The sequence below is a fragment of the Camelus ferus genome, chromosome 18 (genome assembly GCF_009834535.1).
Source record: "Camelus ferus isolate YT-003-E chromosome 18, BCGSAC_Cfer_1.0, whole genome shotgun sequence".
NCBI lineage: Eukaryota > Metazoa > Chordata > Mammalia > Artiodactyla > Camelidae > Camelus > Camelus ferus.
This window is the reverse complement of record NC_045713.1, coordinates 15,025,972-15,039,170: the sequence shown is the minus strand read 5'-3', so window position 1 is coordinate 15,039,170 and position 13,199 is coordinate 15,025,972. Positions and strand designations below refer to the sequence as shown.

Below are 13,199 nucleotides of genomic sequence, written 5' to 3'. Positions count from 1 at the left end.
GAGGCCCGAAGCCTGCAGGGTGGGAGGAGGGGAAGGCAGGCCTGCTCACAGAGATCTGGTTGTGAACATTTGTGCATTGGGAAAAGGTGTATTTGATAAAATAAAGACCAGAGGGAGCCACAGGGAGAGGGTGGGTGAGAGCATTGTCTGCAGGAAGGATGGACGGGGTTGAGGCAGACAGAGCTGGGGAAATGGGGCGGCTAGTCCTGGTGGGTCTTAGTCACTGGAGGACTTGGCAGGGGCCTCTGTGGAGGAGAGAATGGCAGATAACACCAGGCAGGATGGACGTTGGGCGGGAACTGATATGGTAGAAATTGGTGGCTTTGAGGGAGAGGAGACGAGGGAGTTCCTAACCAGGATGCAGTTTGGCTCCCTTTCCCTTACTGGGTGATCAGGAGGGAGGGGCATCGCTGGCTGAGGCCTGCGAGGTTACGTCCCTGAAGACCTGCGTTCTCCTGCCTTGTCCTCTGGGGATGCTTCATAATGTGGTCAGCACCCTGCCAGGGCCCCCCACCCCCAGGCCTCCCTCAATCCCCGCCTTGCCTGTAGGTGACTCTTCGACTGGACACCCACCCTGCTATGATCACTGTGCTGGAGATGGGGGCCGCGCGGCACTTCCTGCGCATGCGGCAGCTGGCCAAGACCCAGGAGGAGCGTGCTCAGCTGCTGCAGCCCACGCTGGAGATCAACCCCAGGTGAGGCTGCTGGCTTCTGCCAGGTAACCATTTACGACTGTATGTGAGTGGCTGTTCTCTTATTTATCACACACAGAAAGTGCAGAAAGCTTCTGTGCAGTTGATAAATATTTATAAACACACTCATAACTGAACTACATTAAACTACACCCACATAAGGTTTAAAAAAAACTGGGCCCTGCCAGCTGCCAGACACTCCCATTTTCCTCCCACTTGGATTCCGTCCCACCGCCTAGGGGGAGCCACAGTTCTGACTTGTCTCGGTCGCTTCCTCACTGTCTACTTTTGCGTCGTCACACAACCAGCTCAGCTTCGCCTCTTTCTGAGCTCATGCAGATGGACCCCTGTGCATGTGTCTCCTTTGAAGCCTTACTTACTTCACTCAGTGCTCAAGGCCATCCACGGGGGGTGGCTGTAGTTCATGTTACGGCGGGATCACATTCAGGGTACGACTCTACCTCTGCAGTTACTTATTCTGTTCTGATGGACATCCAGGGTTCCCGTTTGGAGGCTGTTGGGAACAGGTTGCTCTGAACGTTCTTGTCCCTGCCTGGTGCATGTTCTTCTCTGGGGCGTGTGCCTGGGCAAGCCAGCTGCTCCCCGAAGGCGGGCGCCAGCTTCCCTGGCGAAGTGTGAGACTCCTAAGCCCTACGCGTTACCCTTTAGGCTTGGCTTTCTTTTTCTTTTTCTTTTTTTTAACACCTTTATTGTGATACAGTTCCTGTGCAGTAAATTACGCATATTCCAGATGTACAATTTGATGAATTTTGATAGATGTAGACACCTATGAAACCACCACCACAAGGGCTTGCCTTTCTTGTGACATGCTTTCTGAGACTGTTCTTTTTCCTGTTGGGCTTACAAAAAAAGAGGTAGTTCTTTATATATACTTTATCAGTTGCAAGTATCTTTTCTTTGTCTTTTCTTCTGTCTAAAGATGTCTTTTGGTGCGAAGTTCTTAATTTTAATATAATCAAATGTATACATCTTTGTTAGATGCTTTTTTGGGTCTTATTTAAGAAATCTCTTTACCAGACATGAATTTCTCCTGTATCTCCTTCTAAAGGCTGTAGTTTTGGCCTTCTGTGTTGGTCTAGCCTGTCTCTAACTGGCTCATCTGGGATGTGGGGGGTCCAGTTACATCTTAGTCCACGTGGATACCCAGTGGCCCATGCAGTTAACTACATACATCTCTCCTCTCCCAGCTGATCTTTCTCTGATGAGTATCTCTTGGTAACATGTTTTCTTTAGAGTTTTTGTACATTTTTTATAGTTTATCTTTGATGTGTCTTATTCAATGGATATTTTAAGATTTCACTTTCTAACTGTTGCTGTTGTAAATGGAGACAGTTTCTTTTTGGAAATTGACTTTGTATACAAGCAATAACTTTTTAAATGAAATGACATATGTTACCAAAAATGTCAGAAAGCAGCAAAAAGAAAAAGTCCGTAGTCTCACCCCCACCACAGTCACCGTACCGTTTGCTATATTCTTTTAGACTTTTGCCTTATATTTTTGTTTTTTATTTAGTACCTAATTTGTTTACCATCACTTTCTCATAAATTTTTTCCATTGCTTAAAACCATAAATTTCCTTAAAACTACGTGGAAATGGAGGAAGGTTCCTTTTCCAGTTTCTGAGCCAAATTACTAGCCATGGAATTACTGGATTTCCATTAGCTTGTGGCTGCTCAGACGCTTCTGCAAAGAGCCGTCCAGGTTGGCGTAATGGGCACGCGGCTCCCAGCGGTGAGTCCTGGGCAGCAGTGGACGCCGACTGGACCCCCACTTGCTTTAACTAGTTCTGGCACAAAAGTGGTTTTATAAGGTAGCTGTGCAGGATGCTCATTTCTACTGCAGGACTCTTATTTTACAGATTTATTTGCTTTTAAATTTGGTAATATGTTCACATGGTTTAGAATTCGAAAGAACCAAAGGCATGAATGGTGAGATGTCCTCCTGTCTCTGTCCCCAGCACGGCTGCCTTAGGTTCCCCCGGATCTCAGAGGCTGTGTGTGCCCCCCTGCCCCCAGCACACAGGCTGTGCTTTTGAAGTGCTGGCTGCTGAGGACAGTGCTGTGAGGGAAGGGATCGCTGAGTCTCAGACAGGGTGCCACAAAGACTCCCGCTGTCCTCTGTGCCTGTCCCCAGTGCCTTCAGTTTTAATCAGACTTCCCAATTTTTGCCATTCTCAAAAATGAAAAGTTATACCTTATAATTTTGATGTATGTTTCCTACATTCATGGTATTTTTTCCTGTGCAGAAAAATTCAGTTTTTATGTACTCATTCTTTTCTTTCTGACTTCTGGGTTTACATTTTGTTTGAAGAGGCCTTCTCCTTCAGATTATAAAACATTTCTTCCAGTATACTTTTTTGCTCTTACTTTTTACATTTAATCTTTGATGGTTCTGGGATTTATTTTGCTCTAAGTAATCACACAGGCATCTAACTTGCTTCCTAGGTGCTGCCCAGTTATCCTGTCTTTATTGGGTCCTAACGAAATTCCTGTATGAATGGGGCCATTTATACATTATCCACTTTGTTACACTGAGCTGGTGCCTTTTCATTTTCCAGAACTAACTGTTTAATTACTGGAGCTATATGATCTATTTCAACAACTGGGACTTCCTCCTCCAGCCCCTTCTGGCTGTTCTTCCTTGTTTACTTTTCTGTATGAATTTTTTAGGTGTAAAAGAAATCTTAATGTAAAGGAGTCCTATTAAGTGTATGGATTAATTTAAGGAAAAGTTTCAGCTTTATTGATGATCCAATTATCCAGGAACTAACAAATGTCTTTTCATACAGTAAACTCATCTTTCTCTCCCTTAGTAGTGTTTAGTTTATATTGATTTTGGTACTTATTGCATTTCCTAATGTTAAAACTTTAGACTGATTCTCTTGGGTTTTCTGGGAATATCATTTGTAACGGATCATTTACATGTCCTTTCTAATTTTTATGTGCCTTACTTTTTTATACCGGACCATCCTATTACTCTGTTTTGAATGTTCTGATAACCCCAACATTTCGGAAAAGTCACTAGAACACAAAATTAAAGGCCCTTGTGCTGAGTGTGTGCCCCATGCTCTGAGCTGACCTCTGGGGGTCTCTGTGGTGCTGAGTGTGTGCCCCCCGCCCTGAGCTGACCTCTGGGGGTCTCTGTGGTGCAGGCACACGCTGATCAAGAAGCTCAGTCAGCTGAGAGACCGAGAGCCGGACCTGGCCCAGCTGCTGGTCGATCAGGTGAGTCTCCTGAAGATGCGCTAAGAGCAGAACTGAGGCGCTAGGCTGCCAGTTTCAGAAGCCAGCTTCTTCCTTTCAGGTGGGACAGTTCAGTTTCCTTTAAATCCCTGTTTTAAAAGGAACAGCTCTTTTCTTTCTTCTCTCTGCATTTGAGTGAGGTCCCTGGGTTGGACCTGGGACCCAGTGTGGCTCACCCACTAAAGAGCTGCCGCCCTACCTTTCAGATCTATGAGAACGCCATGATCACAGCGGGGCTCATCGACGACCCCCGACCCATGGTCAGCCGCCTGAACCACCTACTGGTCAAGGCCCTGGAGCGACACTGAAGGCCAAGGGGCTGGCCGGGTTCTGGGGTGCAGCCCAGGGGCCGTGAAAGCCCCAGGTCGTCCTGCAGAGTTATGCCTCCAGGAGTGGGGACAGATGGAACCGTGTGCCTCTGCTGTGGGGCAAGGCAGCCGAGGGGAGCACAGGAAGGACTGGATGCCGCCAATGAGAACACCCTCTTTTGAGCTTTATTACTTAAATTAAAAGGTATTTCTTAGTGTTAGACTTCTTGTCCAGACTGAGGTGGTGAGATATTCTGCTGACACAACCCCCAAGCTTACAATGGAAGCAGGTAGTGAGGAAAAGTCTACCTTTCGTCTCCTTCCTCAAATTCCAGCTGCCATGGTGGTTGGGGGCACAAGGGGGAGGAATGGGGACCCTTGGGACTAGGCACTGATTTCTTAAACTCCATCCCCGGCACTTGGACGTGACGATAGGATCACTTCCATCAGGCTCACTTCAGCGTCACCTCCACCGGGTAATGGTCGCTGACGGCTAGGGCCTGCAGGAGACGTACAGTGAGTACAGGGATACCCAAACATTGAGTTCTCTGCAAACAGTGCTCCTAGGGGCAGGTCAAGATTTGGACCCAGGCCCAGTCCCATCTGCCTGGGAAGAGGAGACCAAAAGGCTCCCAGAGCCACAGGCAAGTGGCTCTTTCAAGCCCATGAGAAAAGCAGTGGGTCCAGATCTCACTATGTTCCTGTGTCCCAGGCTCCTGTTCAAGCTGTGGTGTGTACAGGACACTTACCATAGCGTTGCTTAGTCCGAATGCAGATTCGAAGTTAAAGCGAGCGGCCGAATTAGTAACCACAGCACTTTGGAGCAGAGATCCCGCAACCACAATCCTGCAGCACCCGACATGGAAGAAGGTCGTCCTTAGCCCACTGTCTTGCTCTGTGCCCTTAAACATTGGGGCCCAGCATGTCCCCCCAGATCATCTCTTGGTCTGGTAAATGTCCCATGGCCCCACTGTGCCCCCACTGCTCTAAAGCGCCCCTGTGGACCTGGCTCAGTGTCCCCACCACACTGAGCTGCGGGACCTGGGGCACCCTGGGCCCTCGGGCCCCACACTGCACACCACTAACCTGCATACCTTCCAGTGTCCCCATGTGTGCTTCACCCAACAACTAAGAAATGCTGCTCCTTTCATTCCGTTTTCTAAGTGAACTGACTTGTGCTCAGGAGGGTGAGTGTCAGGTCTGGGAACCATTTCTGAAGCTGCTCATGGGGGCACCCTCATCCCCCCTGGAGGCTCAGTGCCAGGCCTGGGCCCTGCTCACCTGTCATAGGCGCAGTCCGTGGATGTAACTGTGGTGTCGGCAGAGTCAGGAATCAGCCACTGGAAGGCGGAGCTCGTGCGCAGGCGGATGGATGACCACTGCGAGGTGGTGACGTAGCTGCAGTCCGCGTTGAAGTCGCCCATCAACATGATGTCCTACCAGGAGACACCAGCTGGTGGGCCTGGGGCAGGGATGAGGATGAGGGCCTCCAGAGCCCAAGGCCGGGGGGGGAGCCTCACCTCCAAGTCCCACTTCTTGCGGACATCCAGGTAGACGTCATACAGAGAGTTGATCTCAGCCACTGCATCTGACGGGGCCGCGTGCAGGGGAACGATGGCAAACTCCTTGACCTCTGTGGAGATGCAGTCACGCTGAGCGGTGTGGACACATGCTCAGTAGTGTGTCAGGGGCTGGGGTGGAGGCCACATGAGACCATCCCCATGGATGGACATTTTCCTAAGTAACTTCAATGTAAGACCAGTCCCCTAGGGGCTTGGGGACAGCACAAGATGTGGGCTTCCAAGGAGTCCCAGGAAGGGCGGGGCCGGGCCGGGCGGCAGCACTCACTGGTGGACGGGGAGGAGAACTTGACCACGGCCGGCTCCCGGCTGAAGGTGTCGTTCCCACAGGACTCGCAGCCATCGTCGTACTGGTAGCTGTCCAGCACGGACACCTGGTCGGGTCTGCGGAGGGCGGTTAGCCTGGGGCTCGGGTGCCCCCTCATTGTGTGAAACCCAGGTCCAGGGGATGGTGCTCCCACCACATTCTCCTGCCTCTGCACAGGTTGTGAGGCCTTGGGGGCACAGCCCAACTCAGACCCCTGCTCTGTGGCCCCATTTCTTGCCCCTGCGCCTCGGGGGAAGGAGCTCATGGGCCCTGGAGCACACACCCAGAGTCCCCGTGGGCACCCTCTGGGGAGCTGGCCGCAGCTTTACCTGAACACGAAGAGGTAGCGCTCCTTGTAGCTGTTGCGTCCCAGTGGCTCACTGACCACATAGTGAAAGGTGTTAGGGTCATCCCTGGAGTGACGAAACAAACGTCTTGGTCAGGGGGTCCCTGGGACCCCTCCTGCCACCTACAGCAGGGCTCCTGCCCACATCCAAATCCCAGGAGCCTGGCTGAAATGTCCTGGAAGGGATGGTCTCGCCTCCACCGCCCCACCCCCGTGCCTCCTGGTGCCCCTCTGCTGTCACCCACGCATTAAGTTTGTCCAGCAGCTTCCCCACGGCCGTCAGGTGGCTGTCTCTGACCTCCTGGATGAGGGCAATATCGTAGCGGTTCAGGATCTGGGGATGAGACCACAGTGGTGCTGAGCAGGGGCAGACGGGGTATCTGAGCCCGCCTGCTCTGAGTCACAGGGCTGAGGTGCTGCTCTCCAGATGCCTTTTCATTGCTGCTTGGCCTGCAACCAGAAGCTTTTGCCTGGGACTCTACTGCCAGCCATGGACGAGGGCCCTCTCCCCCTGCCTAACGGGAGCCAAGGCCAGACACTCTTGATGCCCTCCCCACCCCAGCCACCTCCAGTACTGACCACTGGCCCAGTATTCCTGAGCCTGTCAGAGGCAGCCCACTGCACCCCAGAGTTCCTTGGCAACAGGCCAGCCTGGATTTACCTTCACAATGTAGTTGGAAAGGGTGGCATTGGACATCTTGGTCTCCCCAAAAGTCCGGATGTTGAAAGCTGTTATTTTCAGGGACAGGGCCACCTGCAGCAGGCCAGCCAGGGCGAGCAGCACCCCCATCAGTCTGGCACTCCTCATTCTGGAGCAGGAGGGGTGTTTGTACGTGGGCCTGGGGGTAGTGGACACAGCACCCGCTTCCTCCCCGAGTCCAGAGCTGGGCGGGGCTGGTGAGCCCTGTGGGCTGTGCTGAGCAGGCCAGGGCGAGCCTCAGAACCTGCACCAGTGTCCGGAGAGCCAGACACCAAGCACCAAGTAACGGACCCTGGTCTTCTCACTCCTCACCCACCGGCAGAGGGGGCCCCACAAGGGTCACCAGCCTAGGAGGCCCCTGGCGCTCACTGTTGGTGGGGCACCAGCTCACTGCCCTCCCTGCTCCAGACATCCACCCAGCCAGGATTGGCCAGGGCTCTCCCCAGAGTGGCCATAGTTACCAAGAGGGACCCCACGGTGCTTCTGGGCCTGGTGCCCACCTTCCGCAGGCCATGTGTCACACAGCCGTTGGGGCACCAAGCACACTCACCTGAAACTTGACTTCCACAATATGATGGGAATTCTGCCAAGAATCCGAATTGATACTCTTTGGTATCAATTTTCTCCTTTTGCTGCTTTAAGAAAAAATAATTTATAAAGGGAAGTATGTTAAGAAACACAGCTAAGAGCTCCCACACAGAGCTGCTGCCGTTCCAAATCCCCACAGAGAGAACACTCGTCTCACCTGGGGTTTTAAAGGTTTGGGCATCTGTGACCTTTCTCAGGGCATCAGCTGGAGGACGCAGAACAATGGCACTGCCTGTGTGGCTTTTCCAGCAGGTGGGTAGCTGGCATGTGTTTATTTCAACAGGCATGGGTCCTTGCTGTTGTGAAAGGCACCTGATGATATTTGCATTTGGTTTTAGAAAGTCTAATAATACAGCCAAAGGCTCCGTGTCCTTTGCACGTGCTGTTTCTCTGGAATGGGGAGCAGGTGCATTGGAGGGCAGGGCCCTGGCTGCAGAACTTGAGATGACCTTGGATCGAGTGGCCAAAGCCAGACATTCCATGTTGCAAATAGAGCCCATGGTGGCTGCTCTTTGTCCTAGGACCCATCTCTCAGCAACTCCAACCCTTGCTTCCTAATCTGTCAGTCATGAGGGCTGCAGACATCAGGTGCTCAACGGCGTGTGTGCAATGCAGCACTGGGGGCTGCAGTCCACCTCACTTGCCAGCAAGGCAGCATGAAGCCTTCCTGAGGTGGATGGAGAGCCTGTGTGCCCAGGTGCAAGTGACACAACTGGCCAGATCACAAGGACATGAGCAGCAGCTGGCTCCGTGCCAAGCCTCGAGTCCAGTCATTTCTTTTTGGAGTCTTTGACCTTCCCATTTGTATTCATTTCCTGTGGCTGCTGTAACAAGTCACCACAAACTTGGGGGCTTAAAACTACAGAAACGTATTCTCTAACAATTTTAGAGGCCAGAATCTGCGATCCATTTCACTGAGCTGAAGTCAAGGTGTCACAGGGCTGCGCACCTTCCAGAGGCTCTAGGGGAGAGCCCTTCCTACCTCTTCAGCTTCCGGGGACTCATGCTGTTCCTTGGCTTGTGGCTGCATCACCCCCATCTCTGCCTCCATCGTTACTGTCTGGGTCCACTCTCCCCCGCCCCCTGGCAAAGAAAGAGATGATTGAGTTTAGGGTCCTCTCAGATAATCCAGGACCATCTCCCATCTCAAGATCCTATTTTGCCGTATAAAGTGAAGAGTTTCTGGCAATTAGGACATGGATCTAACTGGGGCCGGGCGGGGCGGGGCCTTTTTCAGCCCATCACGGGTCTCTGCCCCGTTTGGGAGGGGTTGTGGTCTCCAAGGTCAGCCCTGTGAGTGGGAGGCTGGGTCCTTCCCTGGGATGAAAGGGTCTCGCAGTATGAAAGGGAGTGCAGGGCTGTGAGGGACTAGAGGTTAGGGAGCAGTCAGCAGGGACCAAGGTCAAAATCAAGAAAGTATACTGTAGATCTGGTCAGCTGGTTGTGAAGGAGGAGAACGCAGAAAGGATTAAAAACAACTCAAAGTTAGCCAACTTCAGCAAGACCAGGACTGCCTGAAGTAATGACAACATGCGGACGGCAGCTCCGGCTGTCAGCAGGAATGCCAGTCAGCTCCTGTGTCCCTTGATAAGGCATCTGCAAGATGCAGTCACCTGGCCTGGCCCTCAAGCTGCCAGGAGCCCCACGGCAGCTTTTTGCAAAGGACTGATTGCTGATTCTCCTATTTAAAATCCCTGAGGCTGGGACAGCTTCAAGTGTGTCAAAATCTAGGCCCCAACCACCGAGCAATCCCATCAATGTATTCAAAGTAGGGGCCTCGACCGCTTACTTCCTGGACACACACTTGCCAGACCTTTTGAAGGGCGCATGGGGGCAAATCAGTGGGCAGCCACTAGTCCAGCTACTGGCAGGCACAGGGACCTTCCAGTTCTCAGCATGTGAGACACAGACCCCGTCTGTCAGCACTCATGCCCTCCTCTCCACCAAACGCTGCCCCTTCTGCTCTGGGGAGCTGCCGTCCCTCCCCAAACTGCCAGAAGAAAAGCCCCGACTGTGGCCCCACCTGCACCAAGTGCCGGGCTCTGTCACCATGTTAGTTACTCTTGAGTCAGGCCCACGGGAGGCCAGCAACACAGCCCGGGGGGAGTCAGGGATTTAGGGCCCAGACCAGGCTCACCCACTGTGCCTTCAGCCACTTTGAACCTCAATATCTCCATCTGTAAAATGGGGATAAAACCAACACTGCTTTCCTCTTAGGTTTGTCCTAAGGATCAACAGGTAGAACATTATTCCACAGAAGAATCATTTCATGTCTCCTTAAAAATTCATCTTATCCCTAAGAAGAAAGCAACTAAAAAAAAAAAAAATCCATAAGAGCAGTAACCCTCACAGTTGTGACATTTCCATCACCCCTTTGCCTTTCCCTCATGTACCTCTTTTCCATTTGTATCAGTCAGCTGTTGCTCTGTAACAAGCAATCTCAATATTCAATATGTACAGCAATATGCATTTTTTCCCCATGCTCCCAGGCCTGTAGCTTAGGGGGGAGGTCTCTGCCCCCTGGGTCTCCCTCTGGGGTCAGGCTAGAGGGACTGCAGCTACCCAGGGTATGCTCTTCTAACATGTTGGAAGATGGAAACTTCCAGAGGGGTGAACACAAATACATGACGCCTCCAGAGGCCTGGCTCAGAATCTGCACGTTGCCACTTCTGCCCACATTCTTTTTGTCTTAGCAAGTGACAGGGCCAAGCCCAACACCAATGGCGGGGAGTCAGACGTACACTCCTGTGCCAGGCTCCATACTGGAGAGGCAGAATGGGTGCCAGGGCAGGGGAGGAAGCCCAGTGCTGCTGGCATCCTTCAAAGTCATATCAGCAGGGAAATGGGTGCAGAGAGCAGACCACTCTCTGATTGCGGTGAGCTGTGTTTCTGTGAGCCCTGAGAGTCTGCCACCCTATTTAGTTAACTAAGCCTGCTCCAGATACAGGAAGGGGAAACATGCATCACAAGGAAGTAATGAAGTTGGAGCCAGGTCCTGAGCTGTAATGTGGCTGAAATCAAAGGATAAAGAAAAAAATCCTCTAAGCACCAAAGCCGAGAACAAAATGGCCTCAAGAGACACTTGCTCTATGCAAGCCATCGGGCTGCGAGGGCGACAGTGAGCGCCACAAGACCCAGTGAGCCCTCCCTAAAAGTAGGGGTGGGGGTGACTTGCACACCAACATGCGGCCTGGAAGAGAGGACATCCACAGAACAGACCCCGAGGGAAAAGGAAAGGGCATGGAGCGGCAGCTCCCAGCCTGTGCCGAGGCGCCCCCGCCCCTAGTGAGTGTGCAGCCACAGCAGGATGCCTTTTACTTGTGAGGAAAACAGTGATACTCAACATCTTTGGACGCTTCATGGTTTTAACCTCATATCTTGCTACATTCCTTTCCGTGATTTGACATCTGCAAAGCTAGGATTCTGACAGTTACTGAAAAAGCAATTACTGTGTGAGTGAGCATCAATGTGGGACAGGCAACAGGGGTGGCAGTTTCCAATCTGATTCTAAGATTTAAGGAGAGCCCAAGAGGCACACATTCCATCTGTAAGTAATTACAGTTACCTAAAAATATAATGAAAAAAAATTTTAAGTTTATATGTATTATTTTCCAAATATCTACTATAAGTTGCTAGAACATAGTTAAATTGTTTGTTTGGACTTATCTATTTAATAAATGTAACTGTTAGGTATTTCTTTTGGCCTAGGGGTCCCTTAAAATAATTACTAAACCTTACCTAGGGGTGCGCTGGGCCGAGGGTTGGGAAACTCTGACTTTAACATACACAGCAGTGTGCCCCTGCCACTAGGACCCTGCCTGCATCCAAATGCTCAGATACCTGAGACTCATTTGCGTCCTGCTTCCCCTCAGCCCCACACGCATCCTGAGTCTGCACTCCCCTCCGGTTTTACAGCCGCCATTCTTCCCCCGAACAAATGCAAAGCTGCCCATTGGTCTCCCTGCTCCCAGAAAACCATGCCACAATCCTAGCCTCAGCCGGCACCAGCACATCCTGTGAATGTGTGATCAGATTCTCCTGCTTAAAATCTGTCATTGGTTTCTCATTGTCCTCAAGAGAAAAGCTGGCGCCTATCAGGACCTGTGTGGTTCTAACTCAGAACCTCCGCTCTGCCCCTGAGCGGCCGCCTTGTCCTGTCCCAGTTTCAGCTCACCAACCCCTCTTGAGGGAGGTCGTCCTCTGCCCACCCAATCCCTGCCACCAGCATGGTCCCAGTGTCATCTTTTCCATGACCCTTGTTTTCTTTGTTTTAGTGTCTGCTCTTACTTGCTTATACTCATTTAAGGCCTGCCTCTAGACTAGAACACCAGCTGCCCAGGAGTAGGGACCTCGTCTATCTCATCCATCAAACTGCCCAGACCTCAATGCCTGGGAGGCAGAGGCTGAACGAGCAAGCGGGGCTCCGTGCTCACCTGCTCCTCATCTCCTGCCCCCAACCTCCCACGTGAGAGAACGTCCCTTCCTCATGAACGTCCACAGAGAACCCAGCACGGCCTTCTGTCCTGAAGCACAGGAGACACTAAGGAGCATCCAGGTGGCCTCTGGGCACTCAGCTTGAGCTGACCAGAAGCTCCCAGGAGCCAGTGGCTATTGTGGCCCCTCAGACATGCCCCTCTCCCCCCAGCCAGACGCCACCCAGACTCCATCTCTCCCCTCGGGAGGGGTGGTTGCTGCACCCACAGACAGAGCGCTTTAGAGGACAAAGGGGCTTCCACCCTTTACTGGAGATAAAGGGCCGATGTCTTTGCAACAACACTGCATTAACCCACGTCAGACAGCCTATGCAGGTCAGCAGTCATCTGTCCGCTCAGCCGCTGGCCTTGACCCATGACACCACTTCAGCTCACCATCCCTCATGAATTTATTTCTGTTAATTATAAGGAAACCATTAACCCAGGATGGAAAATTTCTCAGAACAACATGCCTATGAATTGCTACAATCCACAACCAGTTTCACAGTGACGCCCTGCACAGCCTGGGCCCTGCTCCCTCACCCCGTTGTGGAACAGGTGGCACTCGGTCTGGGAGCCTGAGAAGCAGTGTGCTCGCCCCTTGCAAATCACAGACAAGCCTCCCTTGGTTCCCCACCTGATTCCCTGCCCCTCAAAAGTGCCCTTTTCTGCACTCTTCATTCAGGAGAGAAGCCAATGAAAAGGGAATTGTTTAAAAAGACATTTTCAAGGAGTATGTTGGAGAGATTAGCATACCGTTAGCCTGGGCCCATGAGCACAAACAAGCTCACGTTCCTGCTGACGGACCTGAGGCCCTTAAAGATTTCATTAGTCACAGAGCTCCACTGACTAGACTCCCCACGTTCTGATGATGTTTCCAACAAGGCTGCAATGGGGAGTGTCCCCCAAATTCCCAAGCACAAAGAGCCTTCTCAGCAGGCCT

General features: G+C 51.8%; 2 protein-coding genes across 2 annotated transcripts in view; one reads left to right on the top strand and one right to left on the bottom strand.

The window, feature by feature from the left end:
- The window catches only part of TRAP1 (TNF receptor associated protein 1), a 48,663-nt gene extending 44,177 nt beyond the window's left edge, over nt 1-4,486 (top strand). Inside the window, exons 16-18 of the mRNA XM_032461088.1 lie at nt 550-695; nt 3,865-3,937; nt 4,162-4,486. Of these exons, the coding sequence (XP_032316979.1) occupies nt 550-695; nt 3,865-3,937; nt 4,162-4,263 (321 nt within the window). The 3' untranslated portion in view covers nt 4,264-4,486. The remainder of the gene's footprint in view (nt 1-549; nt 696-3,864; nt 3,938-4,161) is intronic.
- DNASE1 (deoxyribonuclease 1) lies at nt 4,428-7,938 on the bottom strand. The gene is made up of 9 exons (XM_006179121.3): nt 7,747-7,938; nt 7,158-7,305; nt 6,742-6,830; nt 6,480-6,563; nt 6,112-6,227; nt 5,784-5,896; nt 5,545-5,699; nt 5,013-5,109; nt 4,428-4,763 (listed from the first exon to the last, which is right to left on the bottom strand). The coding sequence occupies exons 2-9, from the start codon at nt 7,302-7,304 to the stop codon at nt 4,716-4,718; spliced, it is 849 nt and encodes a 282-aa protein (XP_006179183.2). The 5' UTR covers nt 7,305; nt 7,747-7,938; the 3' UTR covers nt 4,428-4,715.
- Between the last annotated feature and the right edge of the window lie 5,261 nt (nt 7,939-13,199).

Excerpts from the sequence above, each read along its gene's own strand:
- DNASE1 (XM_006179121.3), bottom strand. The coding sequence starts at position 7,304 with ATGAGGAGTGCCAGACTGATGGGGGTGCTGCTCGCCCTGGCTGGCCTG. Across the intron at positions 6,228-6,479 it reads CGCTACCTCTTCGTGTTCAG|ACCCGACCAGGTGTCCGTGC; the intron begins GTAAAGCTGCGG and ends CGCCCTCCGCAG. Across the intron at positions 5,700-5,783 it reads GCAAGAAGTGGGACTTGGAG|GACATCATGTTGATGGGCGA; the intron begins GTGAGGCTCCCC and ends GTCTCCTGGTAG.